At 44.0% G+C, this 20,928-nt stretch overlaps 1 protein-coding gene across 5 annotated transcripts in view; it reads left to right on the top strand.

Moving 5' to 3' along the window:
* SMOC1 (SPARC related modular calcium binding 1) overlaps positions 1-20,928 on the top strand; it is a 193,685-nt gene that overhangs the window by 134,600 nt on the left and 38,157 nt on the right. For 3 of the 5 annotated variants that reach the window (XM_030559689.1, XM_030559687.1, XM_030559686.1), the window contains one exon: positions 5,202-5,282. The exons of the other annotated variants lie outside the window; for them this stretch is intronic. In XM_030559689.1, coding sequence (XP_030415549.1) covers positions 5,202-5,282 — 81 coding nt within the window. The remainder of the gene's footprint in view (positions 1-5,201; positions 5,283-20,928) is intronic. 5 annotated transcript variants of the gene reach the window in all.

Below are 20,928 nucleotides of genomic sequence, written 5' to 3'. Positions count from 1 at the left end.
AAAAATTTGTATCCGCTTTAAAAAACAAATAAGATACCTAAGCCAAAATATTGTATTCCCATATAAATAGACAGAGGAAACAAAACCCTAGTTGTCAGTCTCCTGTTTACATAAAAAAACCCTGTTCCTTCTAGCAGCCATCTGGTATTGTATTAAATTGCTGTTTGTAATAACAGCATGCTGCTGGGCTTTCAGTTTACCCCAAGATAGTGGTTGTGAATGCACAGTGGAGGGAATGCACTAAGAAAATGTGGATTTAACTACAGGAAAAATTACCAAACAGTGCACTAGATTAGTCTGTGAAAGCCCTGTCAGAAGCTTCTTAGGGAATGGTGAAAGTCGGGTCATTCAGACAAAGCACTAGAGAGTACACTGCAGAGACAGTCCTACCCTGGCGACCCAGAGGACATGTAGAGCCTAAAAGCTCTTGTGTGCCTCTCTTCTGTGCAAGACATTTTAAAGTCCCCAATCTTTGCTCATTCAAAGGACCCATCATTCTGCACTGAGATTGTAGGTGAGACCAAGGGGGAAATGGACCATAGCTAGCTTGTACAGCGTAATGAAGGACCATACACCCGCTTTGTTTTGTGTGTGTAACTGTGAATCTTGCAATACATCATGCAAACATTTCTTTCCTCTTGCATCACGCATGTCGTAACAGGAAAGGTCAGATTTTAGGCCTTCTGTTAACTTGGGCAGCATTCCTTTTGACCCAAAGGAGGAGAGGCAGCATGAGACTGGGAGCTATCCAAGTTCTAACACTGACACACTGTGTGACCTTGAATACATCACTTTATTGCTTTCTCTCTGTCAGTTTTCTCACTTCTGAAATAGGGACAAGTAAACTTCCTACTGCTCTGGGGGGTTGTGATGATCTCTTCATGGTTTGAGACCCTTTAATGGGAGACGACAGAGAAGGCCAAAGCATTGTTCTGTTATCCATTATGGCTGGGGGTCTCAAAGGTGAGAGTTAAATGTACAAATCCCATTGAATTTCAGTAGGATTTGTATGCTTAACTCCTTTAGGCTCTTTTTTTGAAAATCTCACCCTGTGGGTACAGAATTGGTAAACAACTCTGGCCCAGTAATGGGATTTTAGTAAACAATTGGTTACACCTGTGCTGTTGCCATGGAGGCACTGGGGCTGCAAAAGTGTCACTGGAGCTTAATTTGAAGGCATTGTGGTTGCAGGACTGGAAGGAAAAGGGGTTAATGTTGCCGTGAGAATCTTTATTACTCATGTGACGAGCAAAAAGGAAAACTGCTTTGACCATCACATAGGGTTTGGGGATGTCAGATTGTTAAAATGAAAACTGACTTGATGTTTAGAGTTTTAAATGCGCTGGTTTTCCCCTGAAATGTGTGTTTGAAAACAATTTCTTCTTTAGCTAGATACAAAAAGCAAAACCTGGCAGCAAAACCCTGAAGTTAAATTACTTTTTCAATAAACTTTTTTTCGACTAACGTATTTCCACATATCCTTGAAAGGGGAAAAAATTCTTGTTTGAAAGAAGTTCCTTAAATGGCATCAGTTATCTTTGTTAGGGAAAAAGGAGAGGTCAGCTTTAGATGGTAGCTCTTGGGTTATGTTGTCTGAGACCAGATTTTTCAAACGTGGTTATAACCCAATGTGTGCTAGGCTGGTTAGGAAGTCTGCTATTTATATAGGTGTCTGAATGAGAGCATAGCTTTTTTGAAAAGCAGGCACCAGTTGTGGGAGTAGACCACTCCTTGAACTTTGCCCTTAAATCTGAGGCTATGCCTACACTATGGTATTATTCCGATTTTACAGAAATCGATTTTTGGAAACATTGTATAAAGTCGAGTGCACGCGGCTACACTAAGCAGATTAATTCAGCGGTGTGCGTCCATGTACCGAGGCAAGTGTCAACTTCCGGAGCATTGCACTGTGGTAGCTATCCCATAGTTCCTGCAGTCTCCCCCACCCACTGGAATTCTGGGTTGAGATCCCAATGCATGATGGGGCCAAAAATTTGTCACAGGTGGTTATGGGTAAATGTCGTCAGTCTTCCCTTCATGAAAGCAATAGCAGACAATCATTTTGTGCCCTTTTCCCTGGATTGCCCGGGCAGACGCCATAGCACAGCAACCATGGAGCCTGTTCAACCTTTTTTTCACTGTCACTGTATGTCTACTGGATGCTACTGACAGACACAGTTCTGCAGCGCTACACAGCAGTATCCCCTTGCCTTTGCAAGTTAGCAAAGACGGTTACCAGTCATACTGTACCATCTGCTGCTGTCATAGGTGCTCCTGGGCAGCCTCGGTAAGGTCAGTTGGGGGTACCTGGACAAAAATGGGAATGATTCTCCAGGTCATTCTCTTCTTTAAGTTTTGTCTAATGGAGAGACAGTCCTGCCTAGAATATCAGGCAAGCCTATTAAAGAACCAGAGAGGCAAACGGCCGCTCCAGGTCAGAGCCCCAGACATCCTGCAGAAATGATGAGCTGCATGCCAGTCTAGGGGGTGCCCCTGCAACAACCCCACTCATTGCTTTCCCTCCTCCCCCACCCTTCCTGGGCTACCGTGGCAGTTATCCCCCCATTTGTATGATGAAGTAATAAAGAATGTATGAATAAGAAACAACACTAACTTTATTGCCTCTGCAAGCAGAGATCAAAGGGGGGAGGGGAGGGCGGTTGGCTTACAGCGAAGTAGAGTGAATCACCATTCTGCACTTGGTCAGCCTATAGCTGAAAATGAGAATCTGTGATAAGCACTAGGATAGAAGCACAGGCAGGACTGAATCTCCATGTGTGTGTGGGCCTTTGGTTGACACTGGTAAAATACAAAATGTCCCAGGATATGTATATTGGGGGTCAGTTCTAAACAGCATTTTAATTTTTGTATTTGCAGCAAAATGTAGAGGTCTAAGTATCTGATTGTGAGCCCTGGTAGCAAGGAGTGCTGCTGACTGGGAGAGCAGCCTGAGGCAGAAGCCTCCAGCTGACATGATATTCCAGGCAGGACTGAATCTCCATTAGACAAAACTTAAAGAAGAGAATGACCTGGAGTCATTCCCATTTTTGCCCAGGCACCCTCAGCCGACCTCACCAAGGCCAGCCAGGAGCACCCATGGGATGACGATGACGGATACCAGTCCTACTGTACCGTCTGCCGTCCGCAAAGCAAGGCAAAGGGATGCTGCTGTGTAACGCTGCAGCACCGCGTCTGCCGGCAGCATCCAGTAGACATTGAAAAAAGGCAAGAAACTATTTTTTCCCCTTTGCTGTCATGGGGGGGGGGAGGGCTGATGACATATACCCTGAACCACCCGCGACAATGTTTTTGACCCTTCAGGCTTTGGGAGCTCAGCCCAGAATTCAGAGGGTTTTCAGAGAGTGAGGGAACTGTGAGATAGCTACAGTCGTCAGTCTCTCCTCCGTCCGTGAGCATCCATTTGATTCTTTGGCTTTCTGGTACACTTGTCACAGCTCCTTAAGTTTCACTCAACACTGTGTTGAGTCCCTGTTGTGGCCTCTGTCCATCATGGCCTTGGAGATTTTTTTTCAAATGTTTTGGCATTTCGTCTTTTGGAAAGGAGTTCTGATAGAACAGATTCAGTATCTCCCGTACAGTCCATGCTGGAGCTCTTTTTTGATTCTGGGACTGCATGGTCACCTGTGCTGATCAGCGCTCCATGCTGGGCAAACAGGAAATACAATTCAAAAGTTTGCGGGGCTTTTCCTGTCTACCTGGCCAGTACATCCATGTTCAGACTGCTGTCCAGAGTGGTCACAATGGTGCACTGTGGGATAGCACCCGGAGGACAATACCGTTGAATTGCGGTCACGCTAACCCTCATTCGAAATGTCAATGTCAATTTCAGCGCTACTCACCTCGTCGGGGAGGAGTACAGAAATTGATTTTAAGAACCCTTTATATCGAAGTACAGGGCTTCGTGGTGTGGGTGGGTGCAGGGTTAATTAAATTCAATGCTGCTAAATTTGAGATAAACTCAGTTTAGACCAGGCCTGATGCTCCCCACCCCACCCCCCCCATACCCATACACACACGTGCTATCTCTGTGACACTCAAATAGCAAACAGGTCAGGGAGGTATAGCTTCTGACTCTGGGTTGCAGTTCAGCAGCTCCATTACGAGACCCTGGATTGGTGTGAAAGGGTTTGGGACAGATGACTAAATTGCTCGATGCTCCTTTCACAAGCAAACGCTCCTATGATTGCTGTAGCTGAGAGAGAGAGAGAAAAGTTTCTCCTCCTAACCTTTCAGTTTGTTTACTTTGTGCATTTGATTATTTATTTATCTTTTTTAGTCAGTCAGCTTCTTCCTTGTTGAACAGAGCTATATAAATGTCAATAGGCAAACAGAAAAACCCTTGTAACATTTTTTTATATTAAATAAATAAATCGGGCCCTACTAAATTAAAAAATATTCCAGTTTTCAATAGAGGATGCTTTTGTTAGTTTTAAAAAGTCCCTTTTAGAGACTACTTAGGGTATCAAGTACCCCGTTCAACCTCTATTTGAATATCTCTCTGTTAAGCAACCAGTTTTTATTGTCCCTTGAGGGGTTGCGTAAGGCAGGGTTTGCTGTGTTTTGAACTCGAACAGTATAACATGTTTAATCCAAGGATTTCTAAGCACTTTCTGAAAGTCGATATCTGTGTGTGTTTTGGTTTAGTGCATCAGATACAAGTCCTTTAACTAGATCTGTTTCTTTAACCTGCTTTCTTTTAAGTGTTCCCAGCAGTGCTCTGCATTTATCTGTTTGCTTTTGATTTTTTTAAAAGGGAATTGACAATTGGAAGTGGGTGATCAGCTGCTCTCTGGGGTCTAGGGTAATGTTTACATTCCTGATTTTAAAGTATTTTACTGAATTTCATGCAACTCTTAGTGGAAAACGTGACATGCAGTACCATACAACATAGTCCGTACCTCTTCTGAGTCAGGGCTGAAGGGTATGAGGCAGGATACTGTGGGCTAGAGAAAGCAGGAAACAGAGATGTAATATATGGAAAGAGATAGAGGTGGTGTGTGCTTGTGGTGGGAGATAATTAAAGGCTCACGCTACACAAAATGCACAAAGGAACCCTGGAGGACATGTCAAAACCCAAGAACTAGGATGGACCAGTCAGGACACCTCCACCTCCATCATGCCTCCCCCCCCCCCCAGTGGAACGAACATGGTTTTGTTAAGTGTTCTTCATTGTCTTTCAGAAATCACAGCTCCCACACTTTGGATCAAACACTTGGTCATCAAAGATTCCAAACTGAACAGCTCCAGTATAAGAAATTCAGGTAACGAATGCCTGCTTAAAAAAAAAACAAAAACAATTAACTAAGCAGCATGATCCTTTTCCCAGGACTCCTCGTTTCTTCTTCCTCTCTTGCAGCTACAATGCTGCTCTCAGCACTACAGTGTGGGGAAACCCAGGCAACAAATGAGAGAGGGTCTCTTCACTGTGTACCAGGTATATACTGAGGAGAGTTTCTGTTCTCTAAAACAGGAACTTGGGATACTGAAGAAAACTTTAGGTTTGTTCACCCACGGCTTCATACCAGACTACCAGTCTTCATTCCACTCCCATGTTCCCTCTCATTAACTCTGTGTCATAACTCCATGAACGAACACTTTCCTGAGAGCGTCCTTATTGCACTGTGTGTGTGGTTCCCAAGGAACTGAGGTTGTTGCTAAACTTGGGTTCCAATCTAAGTAGCTATGATCACCCAAGGCAACTGTAGTGGTATTTTGGATAAATGGGTGATAGTGACTCTGAGGTGAGTTGTCCGTGGTGGACTTTGCAATAAACATGAGCTGTAAATGGGTGAAGAGAGAATTATTGCTTTGCATAGCAGGGTGGGAAGAAGTTCCACATGTGAAAGACAACGCAGAAAAAATAACGATGGTGAGAGGAATGAGCAGGTCACTGGGATCAGGGAGGTGAGACGCTCAGGTGGAACAAAGAACAAAAGGTGGAATAGGCAGAAATGAGAAGAGAGATGTAGGCAGGGTTTGTGATGCTTCCTAGTGGTACCCCGGGCTGTGAGGAACCTTGCTACCATCTGCCCTTCTTGTGAGGAAGCCTTGTTGGTACCTACTAGATGTCAGCACTCTCACTGCCATGGGCAACACAAACAGTCCCCTCTCAGCCTACGCAGGCCATGCTGTCCCTTTGCAGGTTAGTGACAGGCACGCTCCAAGCATCCCTCTGGAGCGTCTAGCCTAGGCTGACCAGACAGCAAGTACGAAAAATAAGGACAGAGGGTGAGGGGTAATAGGCACCTATATAAGACAAAGCCCCAAAAATCGGGACTGTCCCTATAAAATCGGGACATCTGGTCCCCTAGTCCAGCCTCTGATCTACTGGACACTCGCAGAATTCCCAGATCTGTTATTCACAAAGGAACAGTGCATCTCATCTTACCAGTTTCACCGCTCTGCTTAACTCTCAGCACCTGTAAGTGTTTTCACTATAAGCAAATCTAAGTTTATTTAACAAAGAACAAAGATTCAAATAATAGCAGCTAGATAAAAGGATTGGAAGCAATCGAATACATGTAAAATAAAATCACAATGCTCTTTCTAGATCTTAATGCTTAACTAACAAGACACTGTCCTATCTAATGAAGTTGAGCCCACCCAAAGTCTTCTACCTGTATTCAATCAGAAGCCTGGCTGTGAGCCTCCCAAGCTCACAGACAGCTTGTCCTCTAGGTGAAGGATAGTGGGTGTCCCGCTGCATTCTTCTCATATGCCAGGCTAATTCTGTAATCTTAGTAGGGAGGATGTCCTGTTTATGACTGTGTATTCCTTCCTGTAGATTTTATGAACTCTTGTCAAAGTCAGTCTTGATTAGCTGTTAGTTTCCTAGGCAAATGTATGTACATTGTAAGACACAATGATCAGCCAGGGAGATAAGTGTTGTCTACCCCCTGCCGGAACAGAGTCTGTTTATCACCTTCAGGTGATCAGTCTTAACTTACATATCTTAAGAACGTAGTTTTAAATCTAGATACTTAACTCTGTAAATATCATCCATACACTTCTCTCCTAATGATTAGGACAACCAGTAGATTAATGACTGCTTGTAGAGACCTTGCATGCCACCCTTTGGCACACTACGATGGAGACATCAAACCCAGGGGATCCTTGTAAATCCTTGTGCACCACTTGTGTACTCTTGTGCAGAGATGTGAGAATGGAGAGCTAGAACTTGAGGCAGAGAGTGAGAGAGATTTGAAGAGGGGAGTAAGATCTGAGCAGTAGGTGAAGCTGATGATTTGATCTGCTGAATGTTTTGGGTAGACTGGAGGGAAATGATTTGGGAATTGGGAAGCCAGACAGGAGGAAGCTGCTAGGAGATTACCAAGATATTGATTTAAGATTTGATAAATAGCTATCGCCATCCACACACTTTTGTAAAGAGACAAGAAATAGACCCGGAACAGGTTCTGTAAGCAAACATGCGCATGCACACGCACCCCAAGCCCCAGGTAACTTGTGGAGGCAGTTTAAACTAATTGTTAGTGCCAGTCTCTTGTTTTTATTCCAAGCTTAGCCTAGGACTCTGATCTTCAGTAATTCACTTAACCTGTCTCTGTTTTTTCCCAATCACAAACTGAAGGTGATCTGGAGCTAAATGGCAGAAATAAAGTAGGCTTAATTAGCTAATGTGGATAAAGTAAGCTAGATCCTTCATGACCTCCAGATTGGATTACAGCAGCATGGTCGACATGGAGTTACCCTACAAGACCACCCAGAAATTTCAGCTGGTGTAGAAGTGTTGGCCCGCTGGCTTAGTGGTGTTTCAAATGCAGAGCAAACCATACCTGTGCTCCATGAACTTCACTGGCTACCAATTTATTCCTGGTGTCATCCAAAGTGGTGGTTTTGCTCTGTAAAGCCATATATGATTTTGGTCCTGGCTATCTTAGCAACCACCTGCCTCCTTATGCAACACTTCTGGTAGCTGAGACTCAAATGAGAGACTCTTGCTTCCAGTTCCTGGATCTGAATTTGGGAAGGGGAGGCTGAAAAATGGGTATCCTCAGTAGGGAAGAGGAAGGTCTTTGACTCTAGAATTTACTTGGCCCCATAGATCTTTTGACCTTCCCAGCATGCTGCAAGCACTATCTGTTCAAGCTTTCCCTCAGGAAACTGCCTGTTGCTTGAGAAGGAGTTCCTTTTGTGAACTTGGTCCATTTTGTTCTTAATTGGTGATTTTTTTTTCAATGACTGTAAGTGAACCCAGAGATTGTATTGGGCACACATTACTAATCCAAAAATAAACTCTCAGCTGGAGAATTTCAAATGAGTACAAAAAAAGACAACTACCACAGCAAGGTAAAAGGAGCTGTTAAAAAATCTCATTGCACATAATTGATTGCCCTCAGATGATGTACTTTCCCCTCTTACATCAGTTACAAGGTATTATGGAAAGTTGCTAATTCTAGACTCAATTTTTCACACTGTGCCATGCAAACCTGCAGTCATTTCTGTTTGCTACAATGAATTACTGACATCGGGGAAAGGCCAGATCATGAAAGCAGTTATGGAACAGCTGACACATTTAACACACAACTCTCAGCTCCCTTTCTACTGTTTTTTATGGTGCTTTTTATTCTGGATTTTTTGTTGAAGGATGAGGGCATGCATCTGGAAGCTATGGAAGGAAAGCACTATATATGAGCTAAGTCTTAATAAGGAAAACTTTTGAAAATATGATGATGACTGTTAATTGCTTATGTATTTGATGCCCAGGATGAGATACTTATGTGTCTTAAATTGGGTATCCAAAATTAGTGGATGCTTTTGGTAACTTTAACTTACAGCAGTGTTAGATCTTATTGCACAGTATGTTTTCATTTTCTCTCATTGTATTTTTGTTTTTAACAGGTTAAGGTAAGTTTTGCTGCCAGTTTTTCTGCATGGGCTTGACTGTATTGCCTCTGAGCCTAAAGCTCCTCAAATTAGGTAAATTCTTATATTGTCTTGTCATCTTGCTGTATTTTAATGGACTTATTGATCTTGGAGGTGGAGAAGGTCTACTAAGTTTATCTACTCCCTGCTCCCCAGGCCAGTGAATATTTCTTCTCTACATTAGGTAACGTTTTCTACTGGAGTTTAAATACCTCCAGCAATAAAGCTTCCACCACTTCCTGTGGGAGAATTTTCCGTTCTCTGGCTACATCTACACTGCGCACTAGGGCTATGGTTCCCGCTTATGTAGACACACTTGGGCTAGCTGACATCTGAGCTAGTGCACTAAAAATAATAGTGTAACTGGGTAGCACAGGCGGCAGCAGCAGCCTGGGCTAGCCACCCCAAGTATGGGCCCACTGAGTTTAGGTAGGTTTGTACTTGGGGCAGCAAGCTTGTGCTTCTGCCGCCTCCCAGCTACTGTCTTCCCTGCTATTTTTAGCATGCTAGTATAACCCATGTCTCCCTCTAGTGGCACCTAGACCACTTAGCGATTAATGAGTCTTCTACAGCCTTAGCTAAGGCATTTGGCTTTTAGCTCATGCATTAGAGGCTTATATGTTTAGCTTCAGAGGTCCCAGGTTCGATCCCACCTGCTGACGACCAGGGTTCTTTGGTGTTACACTAGCTCAAATGAGAGCTAGCATGAATGTGTAAGTGAGCTGGAAATCACACCCCTGGCTCGTAGGGTAGACATGGCTTCTAATAAAATTCACCCTTCAGATCAGGGGTCGGCAACCTCTGGCACACGGCTCACCTGAGTAAGCACTCTGGTGGTCTGGGCCAGTTTGTTTATCTGCCGCATCGGCAGGTTCGGTGGACTGCGGCTCCCACTGGCCCGGCCCGTCAGGGTGCTTACCCTGGCGAGCCACGTGCCAGAGGTTGCCGATCCCTGCTCCATGTGTTTTTCCTGATATCTAGCCTAAATTTCTTATCTCTGTTTCTTCTCATTACTCCAGGTTCTCCCTCCTTGTACCAGCCTAAATCAGCCTTTCGTTCCTTCACGTTCTTCAAATGCCTTTAGTTTGTATGTCCGCCATAATAATCATTTAGCCACATGTTCAGTAGTGAACAGGGTTCAAGTAAATATCACTTTCACAGGAAGTGAGTGTCATTCCAGGCTACACTGGCATTGGACGTCCTGGAAACGTAGCGTTGTGGCCATATTCATCATGGTAGGAACATAGGAATTGCCATGTCAGATCATATAAGTGGTCTGTATAGTGGTGTCCTTTCTCTGGCTGGCCAATGTCAGATGCTTCAGATAAGGTGTTAGAATCTTCAATAACTTGCTGACTTTCTTTTTAACTCCCATGAATTGGTGATTATGATGTCCCATAAATAAAATATACAAGTGAAAGGATCGCACTCAGGGATGAACTGCAAAGCTGGGAACTCATATAAAAGCAATAGAAATTCAGTTAATGCTTTTCCCATTACAAACAAATCCCAAGCAAAACCACCTTCATTAGCATCTTCCCACCTTCTGACTTGGTAACAAATCTCCAGATGCAGTAGTCTGGCCTCAAATCTTGTTCTGCCTCTGGACCTGTAACTGAGTAGTTGACAGCCACCTACTTTCTGCTTCCCTCAGCTTCCTCGTATACTACATATCATTATATGAAAATATATGTAGCACTTTATAGTAATCACTAGCTAATCCTCCCCCTACCCAAACCAAGTGAAGTAGGTATTACCTCACTTCTACAGAAGTGGAAACCTAGGTACAGAAAGATGAGTGTGTGGCCAGAGGTAAAATAAAAGAGTCAGTGGCTGGATTAGGATTTGGGACTGCTATCTGGCTCCTAGCTCCAGACTTGGGCTACCAGACCCCACTGCCTCTCAGTTACATGCTCCAATATACATTCCAGTTCTGTCTCTCTCACTACCACTGCAGCAAAATGTAGAGAATGGCTGTGATTTTAAAATATAGATGGATGGCAGCAGTTCTTGCATTGTGCGCCCGCATCTCTTCTCCTCCGCCACCCCAGCTTTATAACTCCTGAAGTGTTATGTGGATAGTGTTGCTGTTTATTACAAATTTGGTTCTGGGACAATTCCTGACAACTCCTCTTATTTTCAAGAAAATAAATCGAGAAATTGTCCTTTTGGGAGTGTTCCTCTCCACCAAGACTGCTCCTTGCTGAGCCTTCTCCAAATCCATTCATGCTAATAAGTGACTTGATTTTGGTTAGAGAGAGATTCTAACCATGTAGCCAACCCATCCTGGCAACCTTTAAGAAAACCACAGGGTGATGTAATGAGCTCATGCATGGAAAGATAAACAGCTCTAGGAAAACCAGCAGTAGTAGTCTCAAGTAAATACTCTGCAATCACCAGTGTCTTGAACATGACGTTACTTGAAAGGAAGAATGAGTAATATATTAAGGTTAGCTGCTGAAGATAGGTGTGTGTTTTGAATCTTGCTGTTTATTTCTAAATCCTGCTCCTTGGATGGGTGCCAGTTCCATGTGGGTTTTTCTTTGGGTGCTAGAGCAGAAGAGTCCCTCTGGGCATCCTTTACTACTGCTTTCTACTGATACAACTTTTTGCTTTTTGAAGCTCTTCCAACACAGAGCAAAGCTATAAATGAGCTTTGAAATGAAAAACAAGTGTACAGAAACTAGGATAGTATTGTTCATATGTTAGTTTTAAAAATTAATTTACCTTAAGGATCAGGCTCAGAGGCATAAGAGCAAGAAGCAACATGAAATCTGGGTGTCTGATGTGCAAGGGAGCAAAAGCAGTAGAGGCCTTGCAGGGGGATAGTGTGCCCCCATGGGCAACATGGAGATATTCCAAGTTGGTCTCCACAGGTCTTCATGGTGAGGTGGAATGTGGCTGAATCATGCTGGAGGTTGGGTTGTTCTACGAAGTTCAGCTCCAAATGGCCAGAAAACTGCTTAAGCCGGGAACAGGGAGCCATATCTGCTAGTCCTTGGGGTAAGGATTCAGTTTCCTCAGTCCTACCCCTTGTACACACACTGTAGCCCTTTTCCTCTGGCTTTGTTTGTGCCCTTAGTTAGGCTGTGTGCACCCTGCTTGTTACAACAGAGGGTATGTCTACGTGGCAGTGGAGAGGTGTACTTCCTAGTTTGGGTAGACAAACATACACTAGTTATGTTCAAACTAGCGCAAAATAAAAAGGCAGAATGGCCACAGTGACATGGGTAGCAGCTTGGGCTAGCGACTCAAGTACGGCCCCAGGTATGTACCAAACAGCTAGTCTGACACCATCAATGCCATGGCATTCACACTGCTATTTTTAGGTGCTAGCTAGCATGTATAGGTCTACCCAAGCTGGGAATTACACCTCCCAGATGCTGCGTAAACATACCGTATGTGCTAACAGCCTTCTTCACTTGTCCATCACCTTGTCACGTGCCTTGCTTGAGGACATGGGACAGTGAGAATTCTAAAGAGGTAGATACAGATACACTCATGTACTGGCTTAACCAGAGTGATTCTTGCTCACTGTAACAGGATGGCGAACTCTCAGTCCCTGTATGCAAACACAGGACTCTTCTGTTGAGTCACCTGGACCACTGATACTATAGCTGTGCGTTAAGAATTAGTATGATTACTGCTGAGCTGTAGTGGCAGGTGGGTCAATCAGGATATGAAAGGGCTGGGACAGAGAAGGTTCTGGAGGGAAATGCTAGGAACTATCAAGATTAGGGAGAAAGTTCAGACTGAGGTTTGTTTTGTTTGGGTGTCTTTACCAATAAAACCAACCCCCAGGAATGTGGAAGGTCTGGACTCTAACTCAGGGTCTGTATGCTCTGTTAAGGATGGGGAGGCATTGAATCCATTCATATTTGTGGGTTGAACTAACTATCATTTGCAGTCAGAAGAAAATTCCTTCGTGTCCTGGTGGCTGGGCATTTGAGGGTTGCAGGGTGAACCTCCTGGGAGTAGATGATGGGCGTATCCTCCACAGTTTTTGGTAGTATTGGTGAACTTCAGTAAAGGTGTTCAGGTTTTTGAAAAGCACAACAGAGATCTGTGGCTGGGGGCGGAGTGGGGAAGGTATAGCCTGGCTTTCTCCTTAGCTTTTTATTTTTAATTGTTCCCCAGCCAACATCCTGCTCCCCACAGGACTCATGGAACTTCCCATCTTTCCCCCGTCCCACTGTCTTAGAGGACTCCTGAGTCCCGCTGCCTCTGTTGGGCCCAGTTTTTGCTGCCACCATGACTTTCGCTCCCACTCCTTTCATCCAGACATGTTACCCTTCTTTGCCAGTCTCAGTGAATTTACCACATCACCGTAAAGTGGATTACAGGGCATTGCAGACTTGTGCCTTCGTAGTTTTTGGCTGGTAGGTGGCACAAAGTCAATGGGCTGTCAGTGAGGAGGGAGGAGAGACAGCACATTCGAGCCCAGCGCAAGCATAGCTGGACCTCACACAAACAAGGGAGAGGGCAGCAGCCAGAGATGTAGACAATTTAACTAGGCAGAAAGCTAGTTTCAGTGAAACCAAAACAAGATTGGCTAGAACCAAGAGAATCTACGTAAACATCGGAGACCTGCTCACTCTGCGCCCAGTCCTTTTTGTCTTACGTTTCCAAGCCTCTGTCTCTTCTTGGCATGTGTATGGGACCGTTCAAACATGACTGGTTCCTGTGGGTGTAAAAGGGAGGGAGAACGAAGCTCCGCTCTCACACCAGGAAAGGGCTCTGATTGATAGAAGGGAGCAGATGGTCGGAAAGCTTGTAGCCATAGCTATTGTGCATCCATCAGATGTCTTTCCTGGCTGCAGTCCCATGTCTTGGATTCATGCCTCCCTATGCAGTATTTCCCCGATATGTCGGAAGTGTTGAAGTACAACACTAAAGTCACCTTATCACCCTCGTACCCCTTGGGTGCCCTCCAAGTTTAGTTCTTTGTCCTATTCTTTTTTTCTCTTCTATAGCCATTTGGCCTTTGGTAGGTGTCAAGCCAGCAACTGTCCTAAGCAGCCCCCACTGAGGAGAAACCTTCACTGGTATAAAAACTCACCACTATGAAGTCACTCAGTTACAGACAGGATTGATTTAAATCACTTATTTTAATCATGATTTAAATAATTGGTTTATTTATGTTTTTGCATATTTACTTTTTAGTTATTTTCCTAAAGAAATATTGATTTCCCTCCCCCTCACCACTGGCTGGTTACTATAAAAACATGTTGCTTTACAACTAAATACAGCCTTTGTACTAAAATGCAGTGCTTCTTCTTGTTAACCAGGAGGATACACATTATATTGATATACTTATTTAAGCAATTATATAGCTAAACTCATATTTATTCAAATTTTTAATTTTTACATTTTCATTACATTAGAAAATGGTGAATGAAGCATTTCTTATTCACTAGATTAATTTTCTACTCATAGTTTGCATCAAGCAGCATTTGAATGGAAATTGGAATGTACAAAAACAGCATTTTCATTTTTTTATTAGTTGAATAGAACGCCCTTAAGTATGTATCCAGCACATTTATTTTGTTTTTTATCAAAACGTGTTTTAAGAAGATAGGAATAGCCATATTGGGTCAGACCAATAATCCGTCTAGACCAGTAACCTGTCTTCCAACCGTGGCCAATGCCAGATACTTCAGAGGCATGAACAGAACAGGGCAATAACTGAGTGATCCACTCCCTGCTTCTGGCAATCAGAGGCTTAGAGATGCCCAGACCATAGAGTTGCATCCCTGCCCATCCTGGCTAATAGCCACTAATGGGCCTATCTTCCAAGAACTTATCTAATTCTTTTTTGAACCAAGTTGTACTTTGGGCTTTCATAACATCCCCTGGCAATGAGTTCCACAGGTTGACTGTGCACTGTGTGAAGAAGTACTTCCTCATATTTATTTTAAACTTGCTGCTTATTAATTTCATTGTCTTGTGTTATATGAAGGGGTAAATAACATTTCCTTCCTTACTTTCTCTGTACCAGTCATGATTTGATAGACCTCTGTCATATTCTAAGTTCCCTGTAAGCCTATTTAGCACTGCTTAGGAAACCCAGCCGGAGGAGAAGCGCCCCTCCCCCAGCCCAAACTTAGCCCATCCCCAACCTACTGCGACCAAGTCGGCATGACCCTGCTGTGGCCAGAGCGCCCCTCTGCCGGCCCCAGCCTGGACATGCTGGGGCTGGGGAAGGGGTGCCTATCCTACTGCCCCAGCCATGGAGCTGCAGCAGCAGGGAGAGGTGCCTCTCCTTACCCAGCCCAGGTGCAGCTGTGGGGAGAGAAAGCTGTGGGGAGTCCTCTCTCTCTCTCTTCACTGTATCCCCGGAGCACCCTCCTGCACCCCGGCTCCACCCCAGAGCCTGCACCCCCAGCCGAAACACTTACACCCTGCACCCTAACCCCCTGCCTGAGCCCTGAACCTCCTCCTACATTCCAAACCCCTCAGCCCCACCCCACTGCATGAATTTTATGTGCACCAATATGGAGGTGATGTGTGACACATCACCTCCATATTGGTGCACATAACAAAATTCATTCTGCACATGGGTGGGAAAAATTAAAGGGAACACTGATCATATCTCCTCCTCCTCCTACTCCCCCCATCTCTCTGCCAACTTGAACAGTCCCAGTATTTTAATCTCTTTTGTATTTAAAACTAACTGATTTATTAAACAAAGGAATTCTCTGTAGTCAGTTGAACTGATAGTTCTGGTCACCATGCCCTTCAAGATTTTAGAACTAGTAGATCTCATTCTCTCACACTTCTTTTTCTCCATGAATAAAAGCTACGGAAAACAAGCTCTCCTGCTTTTTCAACTCCAAACTGGTTTCTTAACTTTGAATGACCTAGTGATTGAACTAAACTAGTTGAAAAAATTTAAATGAAGAAAATATTCTCTCTGCACTTGCAGAAGAGGCTACTGTGGGGGCTGGGGAAGAGGAATGGGTTAGCACTTCAGCAAACTCTGGCTCCAGGTACTTAGCCAGTTACTTCCACCAGTTCAGTGGTCTGACTTGTTTAAAACTTGGCAGCAAACATATACAGTTTAATATTATTGTTTGTATTGAATTTAAATTATTTTAATAGATTATAGTACATCTACACCTAAGCATAGGTTGTCTATTTCAAATTTACTTTTAAATGGGATTATTTTGTAAAAATAAACCTGTATTTAATTTAAATAAAATTAATCTAAGTAAATATTTTTTTAAAAAATCCTTGATTTTATTTTTATCCAGACTGCTTTAATTTTCATGATGAATCAATGATGTTTCCTGCTGAGTTCCTGCCTTGGAAGCCAGATAATCAGTTGTCCTAGTGATGATCCTTCACTAAGGGCTAATCTACACTGGCAATGCTAAAGCATTACTGCAGGGCTTTAAGGTGGCTTGTGTGGTCATGACAGAGCACTGAGAGAGAGCTCTCCCAGTGCTCTAAAAAATCCACCTCCATGAGGGGCGTAGCTACACTGGCACTTCACAGCGCTAAAACTTGCTGCACTCGGGGGTATTTTTTCATATCCCTGAGCAAGAAAGTTGCAGCACTGTAGATTGCCAGTGTAGACAAGCCCTAATATTGCATGTTTGTGTATGTGCATGCATATGCAGCTGCTCTTCTGGCTGTGCATACTCTCTCATTGCAGCTGCAGTCCAGTCACGCGTTCCTTTCCTGGCTGCTGCCAAAGGGATCCAAACTCCATCACGGAGTCTCTTACCTAGATGCTATTTAAAGTTAGAATTGGAGTGATGTATCACTAGCAAGTGTGATCCTCCAGCAGACCTGAAGTGGCGAGGGGGGGACACACTGGAAGAGTCTAGAGCCAGGACCCTTCCCAGCCAGTCCGTGAGCAAACAGTCATAAATAATGTGCCATTGGGGAGCAGTTAATCTGCTCTATGAAAAGGTGCAAAGTATATAAGTGAGGAAAAATAACAATGTATAATAATCAGTTTGCAATCCTAGGTGCTAAGCCATATGCAGCTAGGCAAATAAATGAAGCTCCCCCTTAGTGCCATGTGATAAATCATTCCCAAAGAATTCCGTCCCCACTACCCCCAAAGAAAGAAAACAAATTTCTCTAGGCGCAGTCATAACTGCTACCTCCACAGCTGCCTGTTAAGGAAAAGGGCCTGGAGAGAGGGGAGGGGGATGGGCAGCAGAGAGGTACACGGAGTTGGAGCAAAGCTCTTTGCTAAACCCCACAGATTTCCATTTAGGGTTAAAACCAGAGGGTCAAATTCTTCTCTTGAGAAGCTTCTACTGAGGCCAAGGGTTCAGGTTAGGGATCTTTTTGGACGATAGAGAGAAGGGGAGGCTGGAGAGAACTGAATTTGGTTTTACAAAGGCTCTGCCCGATTGAAGGAGGTCTGTGAACCTGCAGGGAGAAGTCCCTTAGTCGTGATGTGCATGCACATATATATGCCTATGGCGTGCTGCACATGCACTACAAACCTGCATGGCGCGCACACACTAATCTGCCCCCCACGTTCATGCATGCACACCCTGGCCTGTGCATAGACATGTGTGCACACAAGCACCCCTAGGTGCAAAAGGTGGCCATTGCAGTGGGCAGCCAAACCGTGTTTAACGCAAATTAGCCTGAATCAGTTAACAGTCTCCTACATGACTCCCCGCAGCTATGTCCTGTATCTCCAATACTGTCGGGGGAAATGCTGAAATGCTGTTCTTACACAGTGCAGCCAGCAGAGGGAGGTTACTTTCTTCAACAATAGTTCCTGCTGCTAACAAAAAGTGTGGGAGCAGGAGGAGTAGGGATGGGGGGTTCTCTCAAGAGTATTTAAAGACTGGGGTGGAAACACATACAACTTCTCATTATAGTCAAGTAGGAGTCAGGACCAACTCCAGGCACCAGTGGAGGAAGCACGTGCCTAGGGTGGCACATCCTAAGGGGTGGCATTCTGTCCGTTCTTGGGGTGGCACAGTCTGGGGTGGCTTTTTTATTTTTATTTTTTTTGCTTGGGGCAGCAAAAATGGTAGAGCCGGTCCTGGTAGAAGTTGTTGCATATTCCTCAGTTGTGCAAAGGGAGCTGAGATCAAATAGTGAAAGCAAAGGGAGTGAAGAAATGAATTCAGCTGTAGCCCAGAAGGCAATCAGGAGTTAACTATGCCACAAGCTGCCACTTGGTGGTGAGGAATTTCATAGACATAAGGGAGTGGAGTAATCTTCTGACTCCCTCCCAAAACAAGAACATCAAAGATCAATTGTTTCCATCTCCTGTCTGACCCATCTTCTGAGTGGAGCTGGCCTGAAGCATTGTTCATAGCTGGATTTGGATCCAAGTTTTCTCAGTTCAGAGGTGTTCAAATTCAGGGTTGTCATTTGGCCATTGTGGAGATAATGCTTAGATACAACCACAGTAGCTGCTAAATGAAAACCAGGCTGGCTGTGAAGCTCATTCCCAAACTTCTACAAAGTTGAACAGCTTGAAGCCAAACTTGAACAGCTTAATGGGACAAAATCGGAGGGCCCAGATAATCTTCATCCAAGAATATTAAAGGAACTGGCATATGAAATTGCAAGCCTATTAACAAGAATTTTTAATGAATCGGTAAACTCAGGGGTTGTACCATACGACTGGAGACTTGCTAACATAGTTCCTATTTTTAAGAAAGGGAAAAAAAGTGATCCGAGTAACTATAGGCCTTTAGTTTGACCTCTGTAGTATGTAAGGTCTTGGAAAAAATTTTGAAGGAGAAAGTAGTTAAGGACATTGAGGTCAATGGTAATTGGGACAAATTACAACATGGTTTTACTAAAGGTAGATCGTGCCAAACCAACCTGATCTCCTTCTTTGAGAAGGTGACAGGTTATTTAGACAAAGGAAATGCAGTAGACCTAATTTACCTCGATTTCAGTAAGGCATTTGATACGGTTCCACATGCGGAATTATTAGTCAAATTGGAAAAGATGGGGATCAATATGAAATTGAAAGGTGGATAAGGAACTGGTTAAAGGGGAGACTACAACGGGTCGTGCTGAAGGGTGAACTGTCAGGCTGGAAGGAGGTTACTAGTGGAGTTCCTCAAGGATCGGTTTTGGGACGAATCTTTTATTTAACCTTTTTATTACTGACCTTGGCACAAAAAGCGGGAATGTGCTAATAAAATTTACGGATGACACAAAGCTGGGAGATATTGCTAACACAGAGAAGGACCGGGATATCATACAGGAAGATCTGGATGATCTTGTAAACTGGAGTAATAGTAATAGGATGAAATTTAATAGTGAAAAGTGCAAGGTCATGCATTTAGGGATTAATAATAAGAATTTTAGTTATAAATTGGGGATGCATCAGTTGGAAGCAACAGAGGAGGAGAAGGACCTTGGAGTATTGGTTGACCACAGGATGACTATGAGCCGCCAATGTGATATGGCCGTTAAAAAAGCTAACGCAGTTTTAGAATGCATCAGGCAAGGTATTTCCAGCAAAGATAAGGAGGTGTTAGTACCGTTATATAAGGCACTGGTGAGACCTCATCTGGAATACTGTGTGCAGTTCTGATCTCCCATGTTTAAGAAGGATGAATTCAAACTGGAACAGGTTCAGAGACGGGCTACTAGGATGATCCAAGGAATGGAAAACCTGTCTTATGAAAGGAGACTCAAAGAGCTTGGCTTGTTTAGCCTAACCAAAAGAAGGTTGAGGGGGGATATGCTTGCTCTTTATAAATATATCAGAGGGATTAATATTAGGGAGGGAGAGGAATTATTTAAGCTTAGTACCAATGTAGACACAAGGACAAATGAGTATAAACTGGACACTAGGAAGTTTAGACTTGAATTTAGACGAAGGTTTCTAACCATTAGAGGAGTGAAGTTCTGGAACAGCCTTCCAAGGGGAGTAGTGGGGGCAAAAGACATATCTGGCTTTAAGACTAAGCTTGATAAGTTTATGGAAGGGATGGTATGATGGGATAGCTTAATTTTGGCAATTGATCTTTGATTATCAGCAGGTAAGGGCCCAGTGGTCTGTGATGGGATGTTAGATGGGATGGGATCTGAGATACTGCAGAGAATTCTTTCCTGAGTGCTGGCTGGTGAGTCTTGCCCACATGCTCAGGGTTTAGCTGATTGCCATATTTGGGGTCAGGAAGGAATTTTCCTCTGGGGCAGATTGGCAGAGGTCCTGGAGGTTTTTCGCCTTCCTCTGCAGCGTGGGGCATGGGTCATTTGCTGGTGGATTCTCTGCAGCTTGAGGTCTTCAAACCACAATTTGAAGACTTCAGTAACTCGGACATAGGTTAGGGGTCTGTTATAGAAGTGGATGGGTAGGGTTCTGTGGCCTGCTTTGTGCAGGAGGTCAGACTAGATGATCATATTGGTCCCTTCTGACCCTAAAGTCTATGAGTCTAACTTTAGCAGCTCAGGGGGTTTGATTCAGGCCAACCACTGCCATTGGGGATTTTAGGCTGTATAATTGATGGGACTTCAGTGGTCCAGGATCTAACAGTGTGTCTCAATCTCTGTGTACCATGAACCACTACTCTAATCCAATCAAGTCAACAAGATGACACAGACAATTTCCAAAGTGTTCTAATGAGCTGTGATTTAATCAGGGTAATAGATAACCTGTATGTAAATGGATTATGTGGCCAGGCAAAATAGTTGCTGTAAGTTACCTTTTTGCCAAGATGATGCACGGTGTGCATAAAAATAATGTGGTCATTTTCCTGCTGTCCTCTAGCTCCATAACTTGTCTGGCCACTGTTTTAGGAGGTTTGCAATGGCTGTGTGACTGCCTGCCTGGGGCAGCAGACGGGGGATGAGCACTGTCTGGAAGGCAGGTGGGGTAGGCTTGCAGGAATAGGTGACTACCATCCAAGTAGAGCAGAATTTTGCTCCTGCAGGATTTAGGAGTACTGCATAGCAGGACCCTACCCTGGCTATGCAGCAGCTAATTCCCACAAGAATAGCACACTACTCCTTTGCAGTTTAAGAGGCCTGAGTAGCAGCTACCTCCTTCTGAAAGTCTACCCTGATCGCCAAGAC

The sequence above is a fragment of the Gopherus evgoodei genome, chromosome 4, assembly GCF_007399415.2.
Source record: "Gopherus evgoodei ecotype Sinaloan lineage chromosome 4, rGopEvg1_v1.p, whole genome shotgun sequence".
NCBI classification, from domain to species: Eukaryota; Metazoa; Chordata; order Testudines; family Testudinidae; genus Gopherus; species Gopherus evgoodei.
Note: the sequence above shows the minus strand (reverse complement) of the source record. Positions and strands in the feature narration are given on the sequence as shown.